The sequence below is a fragment of the Microsporum canis genome, genomic scaffold (genome assembly GCF_000151145.1).
Source record: "Microsporum canis CBS 113480 supercont1.4 genomic scaffold, whole genome shotgun sequence".
Classification (NCBI taxonomy): domain Eukaryota; kingdom Fungi; phylum Ascomycota; class Eurotiomycetes; order Onygenales; family Arthrodermataceae; genus Microsporum; species Microsporum canis.
This window is the reverse complement of record NW_003299166.1, coordinates 2,343,776-2,370,607: the sequence shown is the minus strand read 5'-3', so window position 1 is coordinate 2,370,607 and position 26,832 is coordinate 2,343,776. Positions and strand designations below refer to the sequence as shown.

General features: G+C 47.4%; 12 protein-coding genes across 12 annotated transcripts in view; 5 read left to right on the top strand and 7 right to left on the bottom strand.

The window, feature by feature from the left end:
• Nucleotides 1-695: 695 nt before the first annotated feature.
• Nucleotides 696-1,842, top strand: MCYG_04859 (conserved hypothetical protein; the record flags this gene model as incomplete). Its single annotated transcript, XM_002847076.1, has 2 exons — nucleotides 696-732; nucleotides 809-1,842. 2 exons carry the CDS (start codon nucleotides 696-698, stop codon nucleotides 1,840-1,842), a joined length of 1,071 nt encoding a protein of 356 aa, XP_002847122.1.
• Nucleotides 1,843-2,116: 274 nt separating this feature from the next.
• MCYG_04858 (conserved hypothetical protein) lies at nucleotides 2,117-2,614 on the bottom strand (the record flags this gene model as incomplete). Its single annotated transcript, XM_002847075.1, has 3 exons — nucleotides 2,117-2,218; nucleotides 2,303-2,389; nucleotides 2,450-2,614. 3 exons carry the CDS (start codon nucleotides 2,612-2,614, stop codon nucleotides 2,117-2,119), a joined length of 354 nt encoding a protein of 117 aa, XP_002847121.1.
• Nucleotides 2,615-2,961: 347 nt separating this feature from the next.
• Nucleotides 2,962-3,741, bottom strand: MCYG_04857 (conserved hypothetical protein; the record flags this gene model as incomplete). Its single annotated transcript, XM_002847074.1, has 1 exon — nucleotides 2,962-3,741. One exon carries the CDS (start codon nucleotides 3,739-3,741, stop codon nucleotides 2,962-2,964), a length of 780 nt encoding a protein of 259 aa, XP_002847120.1.
• Nucleotides 3,742-4,348: 607 nt separating this feature from the next.
• On the top strand, nucleotides 4,349-6,440 carry MCYG_04856 (flotillin domain-containing protein; the record flags this gene model as incomplete). Its single annotated transcript, XM_002847073.1, has 5 exons — nucleotides 4,349-4,755; nucleotides 4,842-4,941; nucleotides 5,006-5,355; nucleotides 5,412-5,929; nucleotides 5,998-6,440. The coding sequence occupies 5 exons, from the start codon at nucleotides 4,349-4,351 to the stop codon at nucleotides 6,438-6,440; spliced, it is 1,818 nt and encodes a 605-aa protein (XP_002847119.1).
• A 334-nt stretch (nucleotides 6,441-6,774) lies between these two features.
• MCYG_04855 (maltose permease) lies at nucleotides 6,775-8,698 on the bottom strand (the record flags this gene model as incomplete). The annotated part of the gene is made up of 7 exons (XM_002847072.1): nucleotides 6,775-6,909; nucleotides 6,972-7,391; nucleotides 7,439-7,476; nucleotides 7,538-7,709; nucleotides 7,769-8,155; nucleotides 8,262-8,346; nucleotides 8,412-8,698. 7 exons carry the CDS (start codon nucleotides 8,696-8,698, stop codon nucleotides 6,775-6,777), a joined length of 1,524 nt encoding a protein of 507 aa, XP_002847118.1.
• A 1,505-nt stretch (nucleotides 8,699-10,203) lies between these two features.
• MCYG_04854 (uncharacterized protein) lies at nucleotides 10,204-10,701 on the bottom strand (the record flags this gene model as incomplete). The annotated part of the gene is made up of 1 exon (XM_002847071.1): nucleotides 10,204-10,701. The coding sequence occupies one exon, from the start codon at nucleotides 10,699-10,701 to the stop codon at nucleotides 10,204-10,206; it is 498 nt and encodes a 165-aa protein (XP_002847117.1).
• Nucleotides 10,702-12,363: 1,662 nt separating this feature from the next.
• On the top strand, nucleotides 12,364-13,608 carry MCYG_04853 (uncharacterized protein; the record flags this gene model as incomplete). Its single annotated transcript, XM_002847070.1, has 1 exon — nucleotides 12,364-13,608. One exon carries the CDS (start codon nucleotides 12,364-12,366, stop codon nucleotides 13,606-13,608), a length of 1,245 nt encoding a protein of 414 aa, XP_002847116.1.
• A 491-nt stretch (nucleotides 13,609-14,099) lies between these two features.
• MCYG_04852 (conserved hypothetical protein) lies at nucleotides 14,100-15,417 on the top strand (the record flags this gene model as incomplete). The annotated part of the gene is made up of 3 exons (XM_002847069.1): nucleotides 14,100-14,181; nucleotides 14,264-14,331; nucleotides 14,419-15,417. The coding sequence occupies 3 exons, from the start codon at nucleotides 14,100-14,102 to the stop codon at nucleotides 15,415-15,417; spliced, it is 1,149 nt and encodes a 382-aa protein (XP_002847115.1).
• A 594-nt stretch (nucleotides 15,418-16,011) lies between these two features.
• On the bottom strand, nucleotides 16,012-19,283 carry MCYG_04851 (conserved hypothetical protein; the record flags this gene model as incomplete). Its single annotated transcript, XM_002847068.1, has 2 exons — nucleotides 16,012-19,148; nucleotides 19,220-19,283. The coding sequence occupies 2 exons, from the start codon at nucleotides 19,281-19,283 to the stop codon at nucleotides 16,012-16,014; spliced, it is 3,201 nt and encodes a 1,066-aa protein (XP_002847114.1).
• A 468-nt stretch (nucleotides 19,284-19,751) lies between these two features.
• MCYG_04850 (fatty acid hydroxylase) lies at nucleotides 19,752-23,325 on the bottom strand (the record flags this gene model as incomplete). The annotated part of the gene is made up of 7 exons (XM_002847067.1): nucleotides 19,752-20,627; nucleotides 20,698-21,245; nucleotides 21,302-22,279; nucleotides 22,347-22,675; nucleotides 22,738-22,885; nucleotides 22,951-23,157; nucleotides 23,217-23,325. The coding sequence occupies 7 exons, from the start codon at nucleotides 23,323-23,325 to the stop codon at nucleotides 19,752-19,754; spliced, it is 3,195 nt and encodes a 1,064-aa protein (XP_002847113.1).
• Nucleotides 23,326-24,084: 759 nt separating this feature from the next.
• On the top strand, nucleotides 24,085-24,386 carry MCYG_04849 (conserved hypothetical protein; the record flags this gene model as incomplete). The annotated part of the gene is made up of 3 exons (XM_002847066.1): nucleotides 24,085-24,157; nucleotides 24,217-24,312; nucleotides 24,366-24,386. The coding sequence occupies 3 exons, from the start codon at nucleotides 24,095-24,097 to the stop codon at nucleotides 24,384-24,386; spliced, it is 180 nt and encodes a 59-aa protein (XP_002847112.1).
• Nucleotides 24,387-24,502: 116 nt separating this feature from the next.
• MCYG_04848 (isoleucyl-tRNA synthetase,cytoplasmic) overlaps nucleotides 24,503-26,832 on the bottom strand; it is a gene marked incomplete at both ends in the record, with an annotated part of 3,386 nt that continues 1,056 nt past the window's right edge. Inside the window, one exon of the mRNA XM_002847065.1 lies at nucleotides 24,503-26,805. Within this exon, the coding sequence (XP_002847111.1) occupies nucleotides 24,503-26,805 (2,303 nt within the window). The remainder of the gene's footprint in view (nucleotides 26,806-26,832) is intronic.

The following is a 26,832-nucleotide window of genomic DNA, read 5'->3' as shown; positions in this document are numbered from 1 at the left end:
TTTTTTTTTGCTATCTGTGATAAGCTGCAAGCATATAAAATATCTCTACTTTATATGACGGCTGTAAGGAAGAGATAAGCTTCCTCTCATCCATGGTCAGGCTTAACCAAGTTGCAGTATCTCAAGCTCCCTTTTTACCGTGAAACACACTTCTAGGGTGGGAACTGCCGGAACAGAATAATTCGACTGGTGTGATTTTGGCCTGGTTATGGAGACTGATGCTCATAGGACGGCATATCTCCCACTGTCAGAGGGGTATAAGCCCATGGATAACGTAAAAAAAAATCTGGAGTCATATGCAGACACCGGACAGCAGCTGTGTATGCAGGTCATCGTCTCTTCCTGATATCCTTCGTAGCAACGCCACCGGTTGACGACGTAATTTATTCCCCGCAGATGGAAGTAACCCTATGCAAACTGTAGTCGCATGCAACCCATTTTCATGGCAGGCAAAGGAACTGAGAGAGGCGAGGCAAACTCTCGACGTTAACGTCCTTCTTGAACTTGTTGGAGTTTTTTGAATGTTGAAGTTGCTTTAAACTACTCTGGAGACACTAAGCCTATTTGGGCACGCGCGAAGCTTCTGCGAGTTTTTGGATCTTTCAAGCTTCCATCAGGTTTCTTGCTCTTCGTTAAAACTGGTAGATATTTATTTGTTTAGCCACATTCATCAGGCTAGAGACGACAGCCTTGAAATGGAGAATTATTCGCTCTTGGATCAAGCGGAAGAAGGTAACTAAGATTGGAAGGCCACTTTGCGAGATCATCACAAAATGTTTAAAAGCTGGAAACTGACAACCCATGCCAGATGGACTTCACAAATCCCGCCTTTTAAATGTTGAAGAGAAGCCATTCAAGCGAATCACTAAGCGCCTCCTTGCTCCAAATTCCCTGGTATCATCACCCAGTTCATTCCTTGCTACACCGCCTCCCGATGCGATCCCGGAACGTGAGGCCGAGAAGCAGAAGATGCTAGAGGAATGGAGACAGCTCCGCGAAGACATTACGCTAGACTTTACCGCTTTCGAAAGCAGCCTGGTACGGATCCAGCTTCTGCTAGCGAGCAATGAGAAAGAGCGTGAACGATATGCGGCCGAGAAGCTAGAGATCATGGCGACGGCGCAGGAAGTTCGAGACAACACTACGGAGCTAAGGTCGCAGCTGGAGGAGGCGCAGAATACGCTTGCTTTACGAAAAACGTACGACGAGCTAGCGGACAAGATTACTTCTAACCGACTACTTCGGCCACGCGACGATCAGCAGGCGAATCTGGAAAAGCTGCATGCAGAGATCGCAAAGCTAGAGAAGGAGAGCTCAGAATATGCACAGACATGGGCAGAGCGAAGAGAACAGTTTGGCCGCATTGTTGATGAGGGAATGAACCTGAGGCGGCTGATCAGGGATGAAAAGGAGGAGGTTGAGAGACGAGAAGGAATGGAAGAAGATGATGATGGCGACGAAGGGGATGCCAGTTCCAAGGGGAAGAGAAGCGCAGTCAGCACGCCCCGGCCTGACGCAGATAGCAACATGACTCCCTCACAACAAGCTAGCGGGGAAGAGACAAACCCGGCGATCACGAAGCTCCAGGCCGAGAAGTCTCGACCTGCAACTCGCGGTGGTACTCCGCTTAGACAGGCTATTACTGCGTCTGCGTCCCCCACCCCAGAGGGGAAACAGGCATCTCCGGATGACGGGGATGAGGATATGGTTGATGAGGGAGAGGTTTCTGGCGATGAAGGGGAGTCTCGGGACCGAGCAGCGTCGCAGACCATGGAAGATGACTTTGAAGAAGGAGAAGAGATACCGGACAGCCGCCCGACAGAAAAGATGGACACGACGTAATTGGATAGATGACGATCCCTAACGCAAGCCAAGTATCACTGGCCTAGCAGAATACTGCATTGAGGTGGGCAATATTGATACCCCATGAACGACTCAGAGGATGCCACGGCCAAATGGAAGGAACCAAACTATTTTCTGCGCGGCATGAGAATTACGATTGAGAAAGAATATACACATACATTGTGAACCCAGCTATTTACGCTTGTCCATTTTTCCCACCCCGAACACATCTACATCCTTGGAACTTTTAAAGGTGTCATTCCACCACCATGTCCTACGATATCTCCCTGACAGCAGTCTTGGATAGAGCTATCGCTTCCTTTGCCGCAGTTATCTGAGCAACGTCACTGTCCGCTCCCTTTTGGCCTTCTTCAGCCTGTCATCGATGAAGACCGGTTAGTTTCGATTCACCCACAAGATAGACAGAGATAGCAAATGTAGAACCAAACGCAAAACTCACAATCAGACGCTCCAACTTTGAAACTGCCTCGTTGATCTTATCCTTCAGCTGAGGTAGAAGCTTCTCGGTTTCTTCTAGTGCTTTGCGCTAAGGGCAGGCTGTCAGGGCTTGACTTCGTATAGATGGGGCAGAACGAAGGTGGCCAACCTCTTGATTGAGCATGTACTCGCGGTTCTCGTCGTCTGTGGCATCCTTTGACAGCTTCTCGATACGTTGTTCCTGGTCCTTCTTTTCACGCTGGTAGGATGCTTCTTCCTTGACTAGTCTCCGGACAGCGCCAGTCGAAATGGAGAGGGGCGTCGAGGGCGCCATTTCACCAAAAACAAATCTGTTCAAATACAGTGATGTTTGCTAGGTAGCCGGCCACAACTGATTGTTATCTGGTTGTCTTGTTGGTTTGCAAGTCGAATGGATTTTTTGTTTTTAGAAAAGCAAGTGGGATGGTCTTATCGATAAGATCACGTGTGCTACCCCTTTTTCTTGCGGTAGAAAAAGCCATGGAAGATGAAGAAGCTGAAGAGAAGCGGAGAATACGAGGTAGAAGTGTATAGAAGTATATACGGAGAAAAGATAGACGGTCATGTTTACCATTATGGACAGAAGGAAGTGGTTACATCGAATTAGAAGAGACAGACAGAGAGAGAGGCGCAAAAGGCAGGCTATGCGCCGACCTCGACGGTAAGACAGAGTGCTGGCCCTCGCTGGGTGTTATAGAGGCCCATCTCGTTGGCGATGCGCAGGGCAACATCCTTCCAGACAACAGAGACCTTCACCAGACCCGTCGGAATCTTACTAGAACCCTGATCGGCCGGCTCTTCGGCACGCCAGCCCAGCTGCTGGTCGTTGATCGTATCGTCTGAGCCCGCCAGACGGCCCCAAATGGAACGTCTCGACCTTCCTTTCCGTGACTGCGACTGCGACTGCGACAGTGTCTGTTGTTGCTGTTGCTGCTGCTGTTGCTGCTGAGCGGGTTCTCCAGGTTCGGACAGGGGAGAGGCTGGTGGGTCGACATACAGTCGATGTCCTGACGCGGCGAGACGAGCGCGCATAGCTGACTCTAGTTCGAAGACGACGGCAGGCTGTCTCCAGAACTCCATGTTATGGCTCTGGCCCTGGAGACGGACAAGTCTGACAACCTCGTCGGACGGGAAGCCTATGACCTGCGGCTCTTGCGGTGTGGTGTATGCATTGCTGGGCGCGTCCTGGAGACTGGAGACGCTAGAAGGAACGAGAATGAAGGTGGTCTTGTATAGGCCGGCGGCGCCCTGGGAGAAGAGCAGAGGATCGACGTAGGTGGTGAGTATAGACTGGATGCGCTGCGTTCTCGTCTCCGCGAGCTGCTGCGGTAGTAGAGACGGCGAACCGAGCTGCTGCTGCTGCTGCTTCTTGTCAAGTGCGAAGGAGGCCTGCGACTCCTCGTACGAAGGCACTTCCTCCATCGTCATATCACTTTTGCGTATTACTATGCAGTGGGAGCAGTCTTGTAGTGGTTCTATAGAGTGGTGATGGTTGGGGGGAAGAAGCAAGGCTCCGCGGGCCAGACAAGATATATACGCACATACGTTATATGCCCTGCTGCTTGTCCCTGGGCGAAAAGACGTGGCAGTGTGCGGAAGTTACCTACCTCAACGGTTCTACCAAACTTCCCCGGAGCAACGGCATATCTTGTCGGTTTCACGATAATAATCCACGACCTCTTACCAGGGCTACTTTGTACAAGGATGGCGGAGTCGCCCGGAAGCAAAGTCAACCGTGGGAACCAAAAAAACATCGCCCAACCTCCCCGTATGACGTGCACTGCCCCAAGCAATAAGCAGAGAAGAAACAGATGAAGCCCCAAGAAACGGAAAATGTGCCCGACCCCCTCTAAGCCCTGCGATGCCCGCTCCGCTCCGCCAATGAGGACATCGCCCCGTATCGACTAGCGAAACATCCCTGGCAGTCTTGCGGCTCTGGCAGCTTGATCCTCCACAGGAAAAGTGGTTCGTCTTGAAGCGCTAGGCTGGAGCAAGACGGCGCATTGAATATGCTTTTTGCTATGCGAAGATGGAGCATGGCAAGGCGGCTTCTCTCGTTTCCTGCGCCAAATTCCCGCTCGTATTGCTGGATGTTGGTTGGTTCCGCCGGTTCGCCTATGCGAAAAACGTACCATGGCAACGCCTTCTAGTCGTTCCGCTGGATAGACTCATGAAAGAGGGCAAATATCGGGAGTTTGGGAGCAAGAGATTAGCTGGGATCATTGCATTGCCTGGTTGTGACGGCATGGATATGACGGTGTCTACCGGGCTTGAGCCTTATGGCTGTCTATATAAACCCCTACCTTTCTTCACTTCCTCTTCCCATCTTCATACTCGCTCATACTCTCTACATACTCACTCATACTCACCCATACTCTCTACATACTCACCCATACTCACTCATACTCACCCATACTCTCTACAGCCGCAACAGCTGCACTTTACAATCTAACACCTCAACTCATACACCATGTGGTAAGTAGCCGCTGCAGGTTAGTCGAATATAGTCTAACATCATATAGGTACAACGTCTCTGAACCAAACGAGTACCTGGTCATCACCGGTGCCGGCATCCAAGATGTCATCATCAAGAAAACGGCTTTCCTCATGCCATGGCAGAAGGTGGGTTGAGTTCCATGGCCAGCAGAGATGTTCAAGGGGCCCATGGCTGACGGTTTCTGTCCAGTGTACTCGCATCTCTATCTCTCCCTTCGACTTTTCTCTCAATCTTCAGGCCATGACCATCGAGAAGCTCCAGTTTGCTCTCCCTGCAGTCTTCACCATCGGCCCGGATAACAACCTGGCGTCGCTCAAGAAATACGCCCTCCTGCTGTCTGGTAAAGCCGATCGCAAGAGTAACTCCAACCAAGCCTCTGGAAACTATGTGCAGGATATCGTCAAGGGTATTATCGAGGGTGAGACTCGTGTCATCGTCTCTGGCATGACCATGGAGGAGATCTTCAAGGAACGCCAGCTCTTCAAGCAACATGTCATCGACAACGTTCAGAAGGAGTTGGACCAGTTTGGTCTCAGAATGTAAGCCATAAATCCACTGAAGGAGAATATCCCAGGCTAACGAGATAAAAACACAGCTACAATGCCAACGTCAAGGAGCTCCAGGACGCCCCTGGAAGCGAATACTTCACCTACCTCAGCCGCAAGGCCCATGAAGGAGCACTCAACCAGTCCAAGGTCGAAGTCGCCGAAGCTCGCATGAGAGGTGAAATCGGAGAAGCCGAGAAGCGAGGAAAAACCAAGCAAGAGATCTCCAGAATCGACGCCGAGACAGCCGTCCTCGAGACCAAGCGTCGAAGTGACAAGCTACAGGCCGATGCCCAGCTCACCAACCGCCAGACGGAGCTCAACATGGGCATCGAGCTAGCCAGAATCCAAGCAAAACGCCATGCCGAAGCAAAGGATTCCGAATTACAGAAACATGTCGAGACCAAGCGTGCAGAGACGGAGCTCGAGAGACTTCGAGCCATCGACGTTACCAAAAGCAGAGCAGCCAGAGAAGCCGCCGAACAGACCGCTGAAGCCACTTACTTCAGCCGCACTAAGGATGCAGATGCCAACCTGTACCGTACCAAGGTGGATGCTGACGCAGCCTGTAAGCTATATACTCAACCCCTCCTTCACCCTCCCTCGTCATAAAATACTAACCGCCTCAAACAACAGTCTACCGCCAGACCAAAGAAGCCGAAGCAGCATTCTACGCCAAACAGAAAGAAGCCGAAGGTATCATGGAAATGGCCAAGGGCTATGGCGCCCTCGCCGACGTCCTCGGAGGACCACAGGGTCTCCTCCAATACATGATGATCCAGAACGGCACGTACGAGAAACTCGCCAAAGCAAACGGCCAAGCCATCCATGGCCTCCAGCCCAAGATCTCCGTCTGGAACACCGGAAGCGCAGAGGGGGGCGCAGGTGCAGCAGACCCAACCGCACCACTGCGCAATCTCATGCAGTGCATGCCCCCCCTCTTTTCAACCATACACGAACAAACGGGCATTGCGCCCCCAAACTGGGTGGCTCAAATGCCACCACCAGAGAAGCAGCAGCTGCTGCCAGAGCACCCCCAGAAGGTTGGAGGTGCTAAGGTCAATGGATCGGGGAAGTAAAGGGATTGCTACTTAGGTAGCGTTTGTGCTTCGGTTTTTATCCGTTCGTCCTGGCTGTTTTGCCTTTATACCCTTAGCAAGTTTTGTTACCTGTGCCCATCCCTGCCCCTATAAGCCATATCTTCTTATACCAGCTTATCCAGGCTTAATAGTAAGGGGTGGGGATGGGGATGGGCACAGGTGTTTAATGCCTCTCACTGTCTTTTTTTCCCTTTTTCTTCCTTCTTTTTAAGCTTATGTTTTCATTTGTTTAGCAATGTTTATTTTTACCATAGAGCCATCCTAAGCTTTAATATCATTACTTTATCATTATCCAATCCCTGAATTTGATGACCTAGTCGAATTTGTAGCCCTTAAACCTCCGAGTAGGTACATTCCTCTCAAACATGATATCAAGTTCCTCGTACGTCCTACCCTTTGTCTCGGGGACCCTGAAAAACGTCCAGACAAAGCATACCGTGGCGAGGCCCTAGAGGTATCCAGCATTATTAGCATAGATACGCTAATTTCACCAGCAAGATGGCGACGTACCCCGAAGAAGAAGCCAAGTTTCCCTCGCCAGTTCGCCGCATCCGGGTTGATCATGTACGGAATGGCGACTGTCATAACTATACCTAGCATCGCCTGCACTGCAGTCGCCAGAGCGATAGTCTTAGACCGAATCTTTGTCGCAGAACATTCACATAGTATAACGAAACAAACCGGCCCGACAGATAGACTGTAGGCAAAATTCCAGACTACCATCATCGATACTTGAGCCCAGATGACACTAGGGCGTTTCTCGTAGTTGGGAACACAGTCGAGGATGCCGATGATAAACTGGAGGAGTGCAAGCATTGCCAGGCCGTTGCGATAAATGGTCCGACGGCCAAAGTACGCCAGCTCAAACCACGAGAGAACAGTACCGAGGAAGCCGACGCCGAGGAATCCAAGCTGATAATGTGAGTGAAGCTGCATTTTATTTAAAAAAAAAAAAAAAGAATGAGTACTTGGCTTACCCCCATGCTAAAAGCGTCATCAGAGCTAAGCCCGGCAACTATACAGATATCAGTATCATGTTAATGTTTATTTTGTGAAGTACTGAAGGGAAGAAGTACGGGTGAAGAAGTAGTTTGAATAGCCAACGAGATAAATCCCACTGAGGACCTGGATCGCATAAACTCCAACAGCAATTTCTGTGCGTCTGACATTGACACTTTTAAAGCAATCTAGGAGCGTAGTGCCAGCTTGCATATGCTGCTCTAGTCTGTCCGTTTCAATAATCATAGCCTTTGGTAGGAGAAGAAGTTAGATACGGCTTCGCAGGCTTCCATATTTGATCCACTTACAAGAGTAGGTTTAACATCGACTTTCGACGAAGCAAGTCGACGCAAAGACTTCTCTGCGTCCTCCATCCTCTCCTTTCTCACCAGCCACCAGGGACTCTCGGGAGCAAAGGGAACTGTGCATAAAATGATAGCCGGCCAGATCCACTGTAGAGCAAAGGGGAAGCTATAAGCCCAGTGTGAATCCAGGTTGTGTGTGCCGGCCGAGATACCATTAGCAAGGAACTGGCCGATAACAAAGCAAAGGTTGACGTAGGATGTTAGGATACCACGCAGGGCCACCGGGCAGACTTCAGAGGCATACGTAGGAGCGATGACGGTATATGTACCCAAGACAAGGCCACCGAGTAACTGACCGACTATCAGCACTTCAAGTGATCGTGCGAAAAACTGGATAAAAATGAAGCCCGCCGTCATCATCACGCAAGCCTTAGGGAAAGGATATAAGTAAGAGGGATATTCCTCGTCGTAATCAGGGCGACAAAACGGTACATACAAGGAACGTCCGCTTCCTACCAAACCACTCCATAGGATAGCTGACGAGCAACGCGCCAACCACCTGTCCGATGGGGCTCCCCATACTGTCTCCATCATATTAGCCCTGGTTAAAATGCATACATATACATCGTGGTCTCAGTACGCTCACCTCAGGCCAGATTGCCAGGCAGCAGATATATTCCATTTCCCCTCGAACTGGTATCCAAAATCTCGCTGGAACCTAGCCACAGGGAACATGTTCCCTATCACCTGAGCGTCAAACCCGTTCATGATGACACCCATGCAGAAGAGTAACGACCAAGCGATGGCCTTGGGGTATAGCTTTATCGCGCGCATGATACCCATCTCATGTTCTTTCTGTGTTGCGAGCTGGACATCAGCCTCTCGCTCATCCTGATTCAGCTTGTGCAGGTCATCGTCTGTTGCCAACGCCATCTTCAACGGCCCTAGGCTGCTAGTCGTGCGTCTGTCTCGGAGCTCGATCAAACTGCTTTCTCAACCGCTGCTTTAGCTGGGCTAAACGGCCAGCAACTGAATAATTATGTCTATCCATGGGTAGATAGCATGAAGGGAGCTTATCCTCGTGCAACACCAGCAGGATACGGGCGTAGGTAGCTTGTACTTCATCTGCCATAGTAAAACACACTGCAGCATAAGTATATGGTACTTCATCATTACCGAGGGATCGTGTTTTAGCCGTATATGGCGTCTAAACGGCTACCAAAGCTGAGATAAACGGTATGTCATCTAGAATATCACTGATTAATATCCGTACTCCGTACATTTCACTGTCTAACTAGATGATTCTTCGAATATCATGAAGATACGTTTCTCTCTCCTTTTGTCGCTGTGTAGAATCACGTGATAACTAACTAACTACGGACCAGAAGACGACGTTTTTTGTTAAGCAGTTAAAACACAAGGACGGGGACTGTTGTCATGGCATCTCCCTTTCCCCTGGCTGGATGTAGGAATACAGGAAATCTCTCGAGCCCGCCATTTCTAATGCCTAGGAAGAGAGCTCTGAGATATACATTGGCGAGGGACAGTGGTGGGCTGCCCTCTCTCTAATGGAATTTATGAACAACACCTTGCGTGGCGTCTACTCACCAACGAATCCGGCAGCCTCCGTGAAACTCAAGGCCAGTCGGTGATAGTGTCTTACATAGTACACGGTCTGCTCTTTACTATCTATGGTGCCAGGGCATATCTGACTTTAAAGACTAGTTTAATAAGCGTCTCGTGTTCGATCGTGTTTCGTACGACAATCCCGGATTCTCCGAAAACCCCCCAAGCTTATTTATATGCCACATGGACGTCGCCCCTCGCAGCATGATACTTAATAGAGATATAAGATTGGCTATTTGACTGGCCCAGTCGGGTGGATGTCCTGCGCTATCTGAGACAGCCGCGCTCTTGAGGTCTGGCTGTCCTGACTTTACCCAAGGAATATTGGGGCATGTGGATGACTACCAAGAGGAAGCAAAGCATTTGCTGACAATTGGTTTTGCTTTGACAACGGCAGCACGGACAAAACCACCTGGCCATATACCGCAAAGGAGTTGTTAATAGAAAGTACCAGGACTCATTCCAGTAAGCTGAGCAGTTGGCACGCACTGGCCTTCGGACAACCAAACTTACTGAAAAGCGTTATACACTGCCTGCGTTTCAGTTTAGTTGACGGTGATTTGGCGTTCCTGCACCAATACAGACACAGGTAAAAATCCGACAAGATAACAAATACCTCAATTTGAGAACTGGCAATAAACACTGCTTTCTATTAACAACAAATAGTTCCCAAAATACCCCCAATTTTTTAAATAAATAAGAAAAGCACAGGAGTTGATAAAGAAATTAATCAAAGGACCCAAGATGACAAATTATGAATTGGTGGACAACCGGCAAATCATATCCACAAGTACGCAAATATCCGGGAACATCTATGGCACATTCCCCGTGTCCGTGACGTCTGTTGGCACCCAATGCTCTGTTGGGTAGGGAGTTGGTAATATCCTACTCCGCCGGGAGGTACTCTTTAGATATATGAATTTCGCAGGATATTTGTCCCCAGGTGGGCGGGACTGTTCTTCCTGCGAACTTTGCCCTTCTGTGTTTCCCGCACCATCTCCGCCCTCGTGCGAGTAGGACTGTTCCTCCTGCGAACTTTGCCCTTCTGTGTTTCCCGCACCATCTTCGCCCTCATGCGGGCGGGACTGTTGCTTCCGTGAACTTTTAGGTATGTCTTCCATTTCAATTTCGTCGGCCCCTTTTTGCAAGCCAGTTCGCCGCGGATGATCCCCTTGCTCCGATTCAGTCCTTCTTGTCAAGTCTGCATTTCTACGGTGGGTCAAATATGCGATAGCTAGGGTTCCAAAAGACCCTGCACTAATCACGATGCAGGTGCATATGGACACGATAATAGACGCCTCGAGAACCATATTGAATTTGGCAAGCTGAGAGAAATGTCCTTGGCTTGGGACTGTGACAAAATTCGTTGTAGTTTGATATTCAACGAGGCAAAGTTTGGTGTTTTCTTGGAATAGTCTGTCTGGCTTTTTCAGGATAGCGTGGGGCTATGAGGATTATCAACTGGAAGCGGTTGTCAGTTTACCTTCTGTGTGGTGGAATGTGTTGACTTTTATAACATATGACTGCCATTACTGAGACAGATGGAGGGATCTCAATCCATTATCACCAGCTTTTCTGGCCTTTGGGAGAAAAAGCTGGAATAGTAACTTCTGTCTTTGTAGCATCTCCTTCATCTTTCTATATTCTTCCATTACCACTGTTTGTCATGTACAAGCTCACATTTTACAATTCCTCCTTACCTTCATACGAGTAATTAGCTATGATAGCACTGTTCCCAGAAAACGTATACATGTCCAAAGAAGGCGCTAACTATGCTGTAATATATAAGCCGCATATCAGCTATTTGATAGCTTAACCAATTAGTTAATTACACGCCCACCCTTGATATTCTACTTAAAATCCATCCAATTGCTTAAAACGTGGAGTTATAGCGTGCTTTAACGGCTCTATATCATCGTCGTATTATTAGAATTCATGACAAGTAACATTATTTTTTAGCTACGATGAAGAATGCAGGTCCTCATACGCTAAGTGGTCGTTCCCAGGAGCTAGTTAAGCTAACTACTGTGAGGACAAAGCCTCATTCTATTCTAGAAATAGCACAAACCTCTAGCTGAAACTGGGTTTTGAAACTGGGTTTATCATATATTGTCTACACTCTTAACCATGAAGCACTTCAGATCCATTACGTTCTTCCTCTTTGTGCTTTTGTCTAGCATTATGATGAAGCCCATCCTTTGAGCAGTATTGTCATCTAGCCTTTATCTCCATAGACCTCTTAACAGGTTTATAGCGTCCGCAACCTAGAATTATCATCTCACTGAGGAACCGCACCACTCCAATAGGCCTAAGGAACTTGCATGCCATAACTAAGAGGCTACCACCTAGTGTACTTGGATAACACTAGATGGGGTTACGATTGGGCGGCCAATATATCCACCGGTCCAAAAGTCTCAGCAGAAGCAAATAACTCTATCCGAACTGATAGGGACCATCTTGAAAATGATAGATAGTGATGGTTCGTTCTATATCTGCTCCCTTTTTACCTTTACCTTTGGGTAGAGAGAATAATGGCATTGCATTGTGGACTTGGAGGGATAGTATGATACAAGAGGTAAGGAGGAAATTTCCTACTCCCAACCTTGTCATTTGTTTGGAAGAATGGAATGTTGTCAACTGCGGAACTAATCTCATGCATAGTTGGCGGACCATTCCCATATTCTAGAATGAAGCTATTCATTCCTCATGGGCTTAATACGTGCATCCAATATGCTAGGGTGTGCCCTCTCACCCTTATTCTATTCCTATTAAATCATACATACCCAGCGGAGTGAGCCGTAATAATATAATCATTCAACTCTGTCAATGGATCCTGCCGGGTTCATTGTAACCAGTTCATCTTATTTAAACGATGTTCGATGCCTTCGACATGAGGACTCACAAACAACTATTTTCATATAACTCATGTTTCGAATAACTATACAAGCGCACAGCTTTCAACTTTGATCAAGATGACACTCGGAGGAGCCTGGAGCCTGTTCCATTATCTTGAAGGCTTCCGTGGTGGTGGTCTTAGTCGCCATGATACCCGCGATCGGGATGAAGCTGAACTTCACAATATAGAGCACAGCCACTTCCACAACTTGCCTGCAGAACTACTTTGGATCATCCACGAGTTCCTGAAGCCTGAAGATTCATTTGCACTATCACTCACTTGTGCTCGGTTCTATTATTCTGGCATCCTTGAAGGTGTTCAACGTGACCTAAGGTCAACCAAGCTGGGGCATTTTATCACTCTGTGCATGTTCGAAGGTGTCGGAGAGCTAAAAGAGTTCTGCTGCCGGGGGTGTCTCACTACCCATCCCGCCTCAGATTTCTCAATGGATGAGCTAGAAAAACGTCATGCGGAGCGCTATTGTCTGAGAACAAAAAAGGTCTTTAAGTTTACTGATAGAGAGTACAGCTTTGCTGATATTAAACGGATAAGGGATGGAACACAATCGGAAAGCAGCAATACTCCAACACCTCAAGGAAACGCCTTCACAAAGTTATTTTCTTCGCCTGAGATGACGATAGTAAGCAAGGTGCAACTATTTCCTTACAACAAGCCGGTTTCCAAAGCTCAATTTGAAGACCTATGCAAGAAACTAAACTACGCTGTCTGTAATCATATGATGCTAGGTGACAAATGTATCACGGATATGTTCTTCCCCGAGTGCTTTCTTAAGGAAACCGGCAGCTCCCTTGAAGAGTTGCAGAAGTCGAGGCCGGATAAACAATTTCACAAGTGTAAGGAGTGCAACACGACGGTGGCTATAACCGTTGGATTATGTCCTAGAGCTTGTTGCTATGAGACTTGTTCCGCCATCGTCATGAGACGAGTCGGTAGGCTTCTTTCTCCTCTGGAGCCTGAATGGATAGCCCAGGCCACTTCTTCTGCTGGAACCCCTGCCGACCATAAATTAGCGATAGAAGCAAACAAATGGTACAAGAGACATTGGGTGACAGATGGGGGCCATGGCGCTGAGATAGATTGTCCTCCGCTAAACGATGATGCCCTGTTTGCCCCCATCACCCTACATAGATCTTCATGGATGGCGAGGCTGGGTGTAAAGGCTTGGTCGTTTGCATGTTCGTGGGTCCCGGAAGACATCCATAGGAAATATGGCGAGAAAAATGGCGAGAAACACGAGATGAACTTCGCTGGTCGGTATCGTAGGATTAACAAGGCGTTGGGATTCCCTAAATCTGACTGAGGAGACCTCAATATGTCTTTTGTATCTTTAACTTGAACTCATCTAGAGATTACAAGCCGTGTTTGAATCTGACCTCCAGGTCGTCCGGTGTTCATTTTTTGGAAGTCCATTCCAACCGGCCCTTTATTTATCCGTAAGCTTTCTCTGACGTAATATGTCATGTGACTATCATAGGGCGAAACTTCCAACGTCTTTTTGGTCGGCAGCAACAAAGTAGTTGTTGGCCATTTTTCATCATTGTCGTATTCACTCATCTCTTCCGCCCATGAGTATATAACACTTGTTTTAATGATAATATTTTGCTCTCTCCAATGCTCTAGCCCATGAAATCCCTCCACGAGTCCCTCGTCTTGCTTCCATCCCCCTTGATTTCTACCTTCGCCTTGACAACTCCTAAATTCCGTTCGAGTCGTTAGGGTCTTATTTCTTCCTTAGTCCGTTCCTAGACCTCTTTCTTCGGTATTTGTAGGTAGATAGAGCTTCTTGAACATATGGTTTCTTCGTCGCACCAAAATATAGGGGCTCCGTCCCTCCTATTGATGGCCCGTCGGATGTGTGTCAAGGTGGTCAGGGGTGAGTAGACGATGTTTCTATTGCACTTTTTTTTTATTTCATTCAGTGTCAGTTTAACTAATAAATCTAATAGAAATCACAGATGTTGGCTTGGCTCGTTATGATGTTATACGTCCTATCCTTCAAAAGATAGAGAACCCTCAGCAGCTGGTAAGTGAGCCCCTTACCTGGCCTTAATTTGATAGATCTCACTTTGCTGACCTGTGTCTTCTTCATTGCTTTCTTCCCCCCGACCAGCACGAGCTTGAGCAAAGATCTCCACATCTTCTTGAGCATGATGCTGAGCTCTGGATTGAATTCATTAAACGTGATATCTACTTCTGGGAAAGCCTTGATCTATCTGAAACTCCGGAGAGTTGGTACAGCTTTTATACCACTCTTAGGGAGAAAGCCGCCAAGAAAGTTGATGAAGATGCAGAGCGCATGAGACGTGCGTTACAAGGCCTTGACAAGGAGAAATCAAAGCACACTCCGAAGATCGTTGACATAAAGAAGATGCGTCTACCAAGGGAGAAACCTACTTCTGTTCAGCGATATGCCCATCATGACCGCATAATGGGTGGCATTACTCCTACCTTTGCACTAAATACAAAAAATAGCGATTCTAATAATAGCAAGCCATGGGAGGATAACTCAAGGTGGAAACTAGTCCCTCCCAAGTTGCCTTCTAGACCTAGCTCTGGTGCTTCTTCTGGGAGTAGGAAGTCCGCTTTACCCGCAGCTGTTAAACGCAACCCTAAATTATCCACACCAACTCATCAACTCAATAGCATGGCGTCCCGTGTCAGCAAAGCCCCCAAATCTTTTATTGAAGACCACAAACCTGTGAACCCCATTAAACGCTCCATTAGGCCCGCACTTCGCACCAGCAGTCCTATAATACCTTCTTCTCCACTAAAATATACCGCAGCGCCGCTGACGGCCGCGGGAATTTCTAATACAGCTTCACGCCGTGCCCCTATTGCTCAATCTATATTTTTGCCTCCCAAAACCCGAGTCACTCGCTCTATTGAAATACCTAAATCAAATTTTAGACCAACTACCACCACGCAGGTGGACTCGTGCACTGACACCCCTCATCTAATTATCCCTAATGACGACCGTGAACACGATACAAGACTCCAGGACGGCGGCACCACCTCTAGCAGGCCAAATTTGGAAAATAAGAGACATGCTGAACGGGGTTCCCCCAGCACCTCATTCGACCATAAACAGAAAAGACTAAAAGTGGCATAAAGCACAAAGGAACAAGGCCAAAAAATTACTACGACAGGATACGATCACACGAATAACTACCGAACATTTTCATTAACCGCCTTTCCTCAAATCTCAATTCCAATTTCAACTTTTCTCTCAGATTCAATCATATTGGCGTATTTATCTGGGTTGGTACTACAGAACTAATTTGGCATCTTTTCCACGGCGCTCGGCATTCTCTCTAGCGCACGATATATGGGGTATACCCGATGAACCGCAGTTCAGCTGGCTCGAATTGCATTTCTTGCTTCCCTCTATTTATGCCATTCAGAGTCAGTATGCCTAGGCAAACCCTTCGCAATTTTTACCCGGTCGATAATGTCACTTTCACTGTCTATTCTATGCTATTATTTATTTGGGGTTTAAGGGCGTGACCTGCGTTGGGATGAAAATTGGATATAAATGATACACGGAGAGGTCATCTGGAAACGAAGCTGGTGGGTTTAGGATGGGGTAGAATATATACTACATTGGCGCCGCTTGGATTGAAGGTGATTATTAAATTATGTATTTCTTAATTTTTTTTTCTGCGTTTCCGTATTCATATAAATTACAAGTTCTCATTATTGTTCATCATGTTAATTCCCTCATAGTCGATCTGCCTTCAGTTGGAGATTCTGGTTCCTCATCAATTGCAAATCGGACATTAGTGCTTGCCGCGCCACGCTTGAATGCACTTCGCCTGCTTGAATATATAGGTTGTAATCTGGGCTCGCTTGCGGCCCACAGTTTACTAGGAAATGAAGTTGGTAACGGTGTTGCTGGCGTTGTAGACATCTGGACCAATGCTTTGGCTCTTGCAGCCCGCTTTGAAGGACTGTTCAGATATCCTGGTGTCGATATAGGAGTATGGGATATAAAAACCGGCTGCCGTATCGGTGGCTCTTCTCTACCTTGGCCCATTGTTTGCCATTCATTCGGGTCGTCAAATTGAATGTCATGGCCGCCCTTTGATGGAGTAACAATTGGGAACGAGTCAAAGTTGGTTTCCTTCGAGATCCGAGCCTTCTCGCGCCAATGATGGATCATATTCCGGTAGTGCTTTCGAGTGTTTCGGTCATACAAAGCATCAGCGGTTTCTAGCCGCGTTTTCACTTCGAAAATACGGAGACTTAGCTTCCGAATTTGTGCAAGAGCGACGCCAGAAATGTGGATTTCTAGAAACCGGGTCGCTTTCTCATCAAGCATTTTGTAAGACCTTTGCATACCTGCCCAATGGGTTAGGTTGTTGTAGACTAGCTGTCGGTTATAGTATAGTTGAGCATCGGCAAGGTTTTGCGAACGATGCGTCGCCTTTTCTGACCAGAGATGGAACATGTTAGTCCCGGCCGCAATCAGCTTCGCTCCGTATATCTCAGTCGATTGCTGGTGTATGTCACGCACAGTAGCGCAACGGGATCGCCAGGCGGAGATGACTGCAGAGGCGAGATTCATTTTCACTTTGCGCCTAATGGTTGCGTATGCTTCTAGCCTTCGTCTCTTGGAAGATTCTGCTGTTGCGCTACGCCATTGCTTCAACGTTTTCGTTGTCAAGAAGAAATACTCTGATTTCTTTGCCCAAGTATCGAGAGTCTTCAAATGTTCGCTGCGCGCTTTCCAGTTCTGAAGTACTTCTTGTTGAACTGGAGGTGCATAGAATGCTCGGCTTACCAGTTCGCGTTGCTTTTGAATATCAAGTCGCTGTTTCCAGTAGCTAAAGATAGCTTGGACTAGTTTTCGTTTTCTATCGGTACGGAATCTCGCTTCCTTGATAAGAAGCTCGTTGTACAAACTCCGTGAATTTTCCATTAGTTTTTTGAGATAACTAGCCTTGAGCCGCTGTTGATGTATTCGATCCAACAGGCGCAGCCTACCCATAAGAATCCATTTGTATAATGCCTGCAAAACAAGCCGTTCCTCAGTTCGCGACGACAAAGCCTGACAGCGAAGGTGGTCATTCCAGGCTGTCCAGCAGTTACCCATAACACGAAGTTTGTCCGCGTCCCGCGCGCGTCTCTCCATGCGTGTCTGTCGAGACCAGTCATTCAAACATGAGCGCACAAGCTTAGTATTGACTAGGCAGGTCACCATTTCAAAGGGCCGTTGATATTTCTGTTTGACGGACCATTCTGTCAGGTAGTATGATGTGAGGCGGGATTTCCACTGGCTATCCGCACTGCATTCAGCTGAGGAAACTGCACGATATTTCTGCACCAGAGCTTGGAAAGTTGCTTTTAGAGAGTTACCGGTGCGATTAGAGTCGATTGCAAGGTCTCGTTCCCTTTGGGTTCGAAGGGCACGGAGCCAAGCGATGAATGATCGCTGCTTCAAGCGTTCCTTGTTCCACCGGGGAGCTAGCTTGTCACAGAAAGACCAGAACCAATGCGAGTACGCATTCTTCTTTAGGCGTCGCCGGCGAAACTCGTCTGCTTCAGAATCGAGGGGGACTATGCGGCGATGTTGAGAATGCCATATTTTGAATGGCCTTTTTAGTATAAAACGTTGAGCTTTAAGTTCATTCACTGCTGTAATTTCACGCCACGCGTTGAAGTATTTGATACAGATGAGGTGGCGTCGAGCAGCCTCAGTTCTATGAACCTCGTCGGAGGCAATCTGCGACCAGTGAGTAAAGGCTTTTGTAAGCAGGTATAGATCTCGGGCACGCGCAGCCCGCTCCTCCAGGTTGTTAAAAAAATTCTCAGTTTGTGCGGCTAATCTCTCGGCCTCAGCGGCTTGACGTTTGTCTCGCAGGGCAGCTTTCCACAACTCTAGAACCTGGACAACCAGTGCTCTACTATCATAATAGATGGCCCTCTGTTCCATCGCCTGTACTAATTCACGTTTTTGCTTCGCCATGTCAGACCAGCTTGACAGCATCAGCCGTAGAGAATTTCTTTGTCGGTACATATCAAAAACCGAGGCATCTCTTAGCCGTTGCGTGTTTGAGGGTTGATAGAACAGCTCAGCGGGTACTTGAGGAGGATCGGGTGTATCATCTGAAGCACTCGAAAGTGCTTTTTCACTATGCTGGGGCTCTAAGGCACTGTCCGGGTTACTTTTATAGTCAGCAGCAGATTCCTGGGTATCAGAGTGTCGTGAACTCCGCGGAAGGGAGAAAGAGTTTGTATCATCACCCGAAGCCTGAGAAGCTGGACCGTTGGTATGGCAACCTGCAGCATCTTTTGATCTATGATGTTGGGGAGAGTGGTCCGATTTGTAAGGATAGAATTTTTTAATTTCAGCATCAAAGTCTAGAGACCTGACCGTCCCATTCTCGAGTCTGGATAGGGATGACCTTGAGCTAGGCCTATTGGTAAAGCGCTGTGCAAGGTCCTGCGTTGCATCGTATACCGAATCAAAAGAGGCACGCCGCCGGTCTTCAGTTTTTCGCGGCTGAACTCCATTTGGCCTCTGATGTAGAACATGTACGCTGTCTTCTCTCGTATTCGACGCAATACCATTTGGTAGGAGCTCATGTACTTCTGTATCCTCGCCATATTCCAGTCGAATGCCCAGTGAAGCTAGAAGAGACTCGAAACGTTCGGAGAGGCTGCCATTTCGTTCAGCCCCGAGTTGGAACAGGAAAGGGAGGTATGTTTGATCGCTTTCTACGGGGATGCCATGTTCAGCCAGGACAGCATCATATGCTGAAAAAATAACGCGAAACGGAAGAATATCTGCGTCCGGATGTTGTTCGGCGCGTGTTACGATCTCGTGAAGAAGCTCAACATCTTCGGTTTAAATTAATCGAATCAGCTCAAGTTTCTCCAGCAGGCGCAGGCAATAAGTCCGTAGGACTGACCTTGGTCTGACAGGGCTAACTGCTCCAATGATGTGACAGCCCGGTCTTTGGGATTTGAAGGCATCGAAGATTAATTAATAAACCGCGATCTACGCCGTTGTCGCGAGTTGCGCAGCGACGTCATTTCGAGAACTGACGGAGAAAAAAAGGCACACCCCAGACTGCATAGTCTTTATTTGCCAGTTCAAAGGAGAATGCTATCCAAAAAAAACCAACCGCGCGCGCAACTGCACGTTAATGAGAACCTCGTCGTCTCATCGAAGCCGTTTCTTGTTGTTCTGAAGTTGCGCGTAACTTTTTTTTTTCCTTTGGTGGCTGGAAGATTATCTAATACGATTAAGTAATGATGATATAAGCGATTATATAAGCATATATTAGTCATTCAAGAAATATCGCTGGTACATATACTATTTGCCAATTTGAGCCTTGATATAATACTGTTCGTCGACTGACTTTTATGAAAAGAGACTTCTCCTGGTTCAAACATTTTGACCAAATAGAGATACTTATATTAAAATAGGCTTGAACGGGCCTATGCGAAGACGTCAGAGGAATAACGGTCACTCTTGATCTCCCGGAACCAACTCTCAACCTCTTCATCTGTCTTTGGCTTGCCAGCAGAGAGGCAATAGTCCTGGAAGATTTTCTTCACCGTCGATGCCACACCCTCTCCGACCATGCTAGTTCCGCAGACATACAGTTTTGCACCATGGTCGAAGACCTTTCTCATCGCATCTCTCTCCTCCCAGAGTCTGTCTTGCACATGCCGACAGCCCTTGCTCTGCTCACTTGCTGCGGAAAACGCATAAAACACCGTTACTACACCGTCCTTCTCCCATTTATCAAGTTCGTCCTTGAAGAGAGCGTCCTTGTCAGGATGTCTGCAGCCAATGAAGAGGTATGCCGGTGCGGCCTTTCGTCCCGCTTGACATTGGATTGCCCTCTCTTGAACGAAACCACGGAAGGGGGCAAGGCCTGTCCCGGCACAGAACATCATGATGGGTGTGTTCTCGATGTCCTTGGGAGGGTTGAAGTTGCCATGACTGGTCTTCACGGCAACGTGAATTCTATCGCCTTCTGCAACTTTGGAGAGGAAGTTGGATGCCACACCAAGGAACCGTTTTGAATCAGCGATCCGGGAGGGCGCATCTAGAACCGACCAAGTAAGGGATGCGACTGTCGGGTCCGCCAATGGAGACGAAGATATCGAATATTGACGAATGCGCATTGGCGGCAGCATTGCGAGGAAGTCACCCAGAGGCAGCTCGGCAGATGGGTATTCTTCAAGCAAATCCAACGGAGAGCGGCGCTTCTTTAGAATCTCATTATCAAAATTTTCCCTTGAAAGTGCTAGAACTTCCTCGCGGGTTTTCTCGTCTGAGATACTGGAAGCAATACGGGCCACGTTCTATTTATAAAAAAAAAAAAAATTGTGAGCTTTACTGGATGGGTTTGCACGGACATCTGTTATTACATACCTTTTTTGTTGCTGGTTGGCCCAGTTCTACATATGCACTCAAGACATCCATTGCTGAAACGGGGTGACCCGTTGGCAATGTCGTGTTTGCACCGACCTTAATGGTGAGCATGGCATCCCATGGCAAGTTGTACCGGTTCAGGGCTCGCCGGATATTTCTCTGGTCGTTGATAGGGAGCACAGCAAGATAATCTCCAGACTTGTATGACATCCCAGTGGGAAGTTTCAAGACAATGTGTCTCTTCTCCGGTTCCCCTGGTGCTGTCAACACCCTATTGCTGATGACGGTTGCTTCTCTAACGTCCTGTCGGAGAGTGGATTTGCGGGCATCCGTATCAATTTCAACCTCTACTGTACCCTCTTCCGTAGGATCTACCTCACCTCCAATAGAGGACCAGAGTTGCTCATCCTGCCATTTATCAAAGTGGTTGAAAATGTCCCCATCAGCTACATCCCCAAGCCCAATGCCTGCAACTCTAGTTGCTCCAGACCTGTTGAATTCGGCGTCCAGGAGCTTTGGTACCCGATGGAACGTGGACGTCCAATCATCTGAAAAATTTAGCAATTACCTTCATGGATGGCAAAACAGATGTTAGGATACGTACGATTTCCACAGCCATATACTGCGTATTTCACACCAGAAAGCGCATTGCTACCAAGGCCTTGAATCCATTCGACAAAATGAGCAGCATTATCAGGAGGTTGGCCTTCGTAACTGGATGAAATTATGATCACGGGCTGGTCTTTGGGTATCTTGTCAACACCCGAGTCTAAGGGTCCAACTTGAGCAGCATAACCTCTGCTGGATGCGTCTCTAGCCAAATTCTGTGCCAAGGCCTCGCAAGTCCCAGCATTTGAACCGTAAAGTATCGTCATAGGCTTCTTTGCAACGCCAGTTGACGAAGCACCAGCATTCCTGTCCTTGTCTGTCACCCTAGTTTCCGCCTCTATGCTCACATGAAGCATCTTCTCAAGCTGAACAGGGTCAACATCGTGCCTCAGAGTCGCACGCATGAAAAAGCCATTAGGCTTGATAGTGAGAGTCTGCTTTATCTGTAGCTGATAGCTTGGGTCATCGAAACGGAGATTGAAATTTTGAAGGAGCATTGCGACAGTGAGGATGGTCTCTTGCCACGCAAATGGCCTGCCAATACACGCACGTACACCATTCCCGAACGGCTTCCAGGAGTTTTTAGGGAGTTTCGCAAATGCCTCATCTAACATCCGTTCTGGTTTGAAGAGATTTGCATCATCTCCATAAACTGATGGGTCACGATGGATTTGTGGTATAACGCAAACAATTGGCTGGCCCTTTTTAACCTCATATTTCCCGTTGGCGAGGTATACTGGATCCTCTGTACCGTCCGGCCGAGACTGCATCTGTATAGCAGTTGCAGAAGGCGACAGCCTGAGCGTTTCCCGCATGCAGGCCTCTATGTATGGCAATTTAGACATGTGGTCTACAGTAATCGGGCCACGGCCCACGACTTCATCCACCTGGCGTTGTGCAGCTTGATATGCCGATGGATGTTTTAAGAGGTAATAAAACAAAAACGACAAAAGGCCGCTAGTGGTTTCATGACCTATATGATCAATTAGCATGGCACACTTTCAAATTCAGCTGTGAGAATGGGAGGAGGATAAGCATACCAGCGATCAAGAAGGTAATCATATTGTTCATTATACTCTCTTCCGTCATTTGTTCTCCGGTTCTGGCATCCTTTCCTTTTAACATGGCATTTAGTAGGTCCTTTTTATCATTAGGGTGAGATTTCCGGTCCGCAACCAAATCCCCAGCCACCTTCTTCATCAGCTCAATATCAGCATCATACTTTTGCTGAGCCGAGTGCATGAAATATTGGACAACAGCTGGTCGATTTGCTCTGGCTCCAGATTCAGCCAAGAACCCAACCATGGCATTGACAAATGGATGCATCTCCTCGTGATAGAAAGAGTTAAACCGGGTTCCCATAGCACAACTAATGAGTTCATCAGTAAATAAGCCTGAACTTACCGTTTCAAAAGTGATGATCAGGCTTACAGGGCAATAGAGTCGAGCGTCAACCTCGTGAAATCGTCCGTCACATGGATTTTTTCATTGGGGCCAAATCGTGCCCATTTGATCACCAACTGCGACGCAATATCATGCATCTCATCAAACATGGACCGGATAGATAATGGACCAAATGCTTATTTCTCTATATCAACAAAACCGTGTCTGACGGAAATTAAATATTCTCGCCCCAAGGCTTACCTGGCATCAAAACACGATGTGCAATCTCCCAGTTGTGCTCTCCTGGTTGAGCCGTGAAGAGCCCATCTTTAACTCCATTTCTAATCTGAGCTAAACCGCCCGCAACTAGCTTCGAAAAGCGTTTCTCATCGCAAACCTCATTCATCAAAGCCTGAGTCGTGATGAATATCTTCTCTTCACCACCCAGCGTAAGCTTGAAGACGGGTCCTTCGCACCATCCTATCAGAATAGCTTTTTCAAAGTTGATCTAGGAGACGAAGACGCACCATATATATCTGCGAGGTTCCCAAAGGTAGTAAAGGTGTTTACAAGGTCGAGGTTATGAGCGTTGCCAACGATCGGCAGCGGTGCCGGGCCAGGAATCGGTTCAGGCATGATCTTGATACAACTATGTAAATGTCTCACGAAGTGATGAGTGATGTGTAACAAGACCTTGCTCTACATAGTAGAGATTTATATAACCCCTCGATGATGGGAATGGACAGCAATATAAGAAGCCCACCACAAGAAGGTTATCAGGCGCCATTTACGTCAGTCGTTATTGAACCAGGCATGATTGGGCTAGCCTAGCGAGTTTCGCCCTCAATATTGATGCATGTTCTTTGAGCCATGCAAACCGGTCTTCCCGATCAAACGGTCCCAACCTTACCAATAGGATCTACCGGACCCGCATCCGAGAGTATAATGCCGTTCTCCAGAGACCCAGAATTATGCCTTGGTAGTTATCTATTTGGAAGAACCAAAGGAATTCCTGTGTTTGGCGCGCAAACTCACATCAACCGAGGCATAAGTCACGTGATATAGAAGCTCAACCGAGGTCTGTTTTTCTGTGCCGGGACGGAATGATAGATGTTGATGCCTTGCAATGCATAAAAAATATTCATCTTCATCCGTCAACGGGATTAACAATCGGCTCTGCGGAATATTTTATTTATCGGAGTATTGCATACTTTGGTTATTTCTGTGCATAAAATAAGGACAATCATGTAATATTAGTCATCAATACTTAGTTACGATGCTTGGCTGTGATTGGTTATTTTCACTACGAAGCAAAAATAATGTCAAGTGTCTTTTGACTCGAACTTGATATCAACCAGGAAGATATACCCAAGAAGCCTCCGTGTGGAATCTTTGTTAGTTCAGTATGCCTGGTAGGACAAGGCCAATCGAGAAATTTGCACAGGCAACTGCCAAATGCTCTGCAGAGGTGAGATTCAACCCTATATCGATAGAGAAACAATGTCCATATTAACCTAGTAATCACAGGCAACGGTATATGGCAAATGCATCCTGGCTGATTATACTGCTGTTTCCAAGGACATGTGTGCGAAAGAGTTTATGAAGCTGAAGGATTGTTTTTTGGTATCTATTCGTCCGATGCTTATGTCCTTTGCGGATACTAACTACCATCGTAGGCTGCGGCAAAGAGACGATAACACATTGGAAGTAATCCAATAAATAAGATCAAAGCTACAACGGTTCAAATTTAATAGACCGGAAAATGCGTCTAAATATTGTATCTAAACACTACAAAACAAAACTACCTTTTTTTTTATAGCTTAACTAGCCGGAGCAAAAACATCGCCTTTTGAACTTCTTGAACCTCCTCCATGATCACTGGTTCTTCGGCATCTGGGATCTTGCCCTCAACTTCAGTAATAACGTGTTTATCCATAGGCCTTCGAAGAGCCTTTTCAAGAGCCTTTGCTTGTCTATCGAATACCTCTTCAATACCAATTGAATCAGGATCGGACAGAACACGATACTCCATCCCAACGTCATCTGTTACTTGCAAGCCAGCCTTCTTTCTAAGCCGCTGGACTCTGTTGACGATCTCTCGCGCAATGCCCTCATCCGCGAGCTCGGGGTATACGGCTGCATCCAAAATGGTAAGCACATCGTCATCCGTGTTAGTTTCTAGCTGCGAGGAACCTTCGTCTCGCTTTAATCCTCGTTTCACCACCAGGTCACCTGTGACCAGCTCAATTCCGTCGACCAATATCTTTCCAGTGTCTACGTACTTCTTCACGTCATCGCTAGAAAGCGATGGTAGGGCTTTCTTCACTTTCTGCACATCCTTCTTCAACTTCTTGCCAAGAACGGGCCAATCAGCATCAACGCTGTATTGGACATTGTATTTGGCTTCGTCGGATGAGAGTATCAAGTCGCGGATGTTAAGTTCTTCGACAATGTATGACTCTAGTGAACGCACGTCATCTAGGTATTCCTGATCCTTATGGATAACGACAAGGGACTTCAATGGGCATTTCAAGCCGATGGTTCGGCGCTCACGAGAAACTCTGCCGAGTTCAATCACCCTCTGCATTCTTCCTACTTGTCTCTCAATGGTCTCGTTGAAGAGTTCCTCTCGAACCTCCGGGAAGGGAAGGAAATGGACCGACCTGCTATCTTCTCCTCGAAGCTGCTCCGGAATATGGGGTAGGAGGCGAAGGTAGATTGTATCGGTGATGAAAGGCGTGAAGGGTGCAAGCCCACGAACCAAGGTATAAAGTACTTCAAAAAGAGTGTTGAGAGCATGCAGGGTATCATCCAATCCAAGCTCACCTTTTAGACGTCTCCGGTTGAACCGAATATACCAGTTGGTTGTGTTATCAATGAGTTCCAGTAATCTTGGAACTACCGTGTAGAGTCGGTAACCCGCCATCTCTTCGTTCACAAACTTCAGCAAACTTTGACAGCTGGCCAAGATCCATCGATCCATGACGTTGGTATTCGTCGCCTCTGCGGCAGGGTCAAAGACGTAATCGATGTTTTCAACCTTCTTTAATAATGCAACCTGGCCTTCAAAGAATTTATAGCTGTTCCACAATGGAAGAAGAACCTTGGAGACGATCTCCTTGACACCTGATTCTTTGAACCTTAGTGGCTCCGCACGAACAACTGGCGAGTTGATGAGATATAATCGAAGGGGGTCTGAGCCATAACGATCCATAACGACGCCAGGGTCGGGATAGTTTTTCAGGCGCTTTGACATCTTCTTTCCATCCTCTGCAAGGACTATGCCGTTAACAACACAGTTTTTGAATGGCAGTTTTCCAAAAAGATGCACTCCAAGAACTGCAAGAGTATAGAACCATCCACGAGTCTGGTCCAGACCTTCGGCAATGAAATCACCTGGGAATTTGTCTTCAAAACGCTCCTTGTTCTTGAATGGATAATGCTGTGACGCGTATGGCATGCTTCCGGATTCAAACCAGCAGTCAAACACCTCTTCTACACGGCGGAGCATGCCCTTCCCTTTCTTGCTGGGGATGGTGATATGATCAATCTTATCACGGTGAAGGTCGGTCAACTCGCCAGTGTAACCACTTAGTTCCCTTAGTTCCTCCACGCTTCCAACTGCAATGATTTCTTCAAAATCTTCACTAGCCCACAGCGGAATAGGAGTACCCCAGTAGCGGTTTCGAGAAATATTCCAGTCTCTTGCATTTACTATCCAGCTGGCAAACCGTTTGTCCTTGACAAAAGAGGGAACCCAGTAGGACTTTTCGATGGACTCTAACAGAGCAGGGATAACGGGCGTGACTTTGACAAACCACGAAGGCACCGCCCTATAAATCAAAGGGGTATCAGACCTCCAACAGAAAGGATAGCTATGGGTGATCTGGCTATCCACAACTAAACGGCCTGTGCCCTTTAAATGTTTGATAATGGCCTTGTCAGCCTCTTTAACATGCATTCCAGCAAAATCTCTGACCTCCTTAGTGAATTTGCCCCTTTCATCGACAGGATTTGGAGGCAGTCTGTCCCCGCTGATGACACCAGCCTTCATTGCAACATTATAATCTTCCTCACCAAATGCTGGAGCTTGGTGAACGATTCCGACACCACTATCTGCGGTGACATATGATGCAGTCAGAA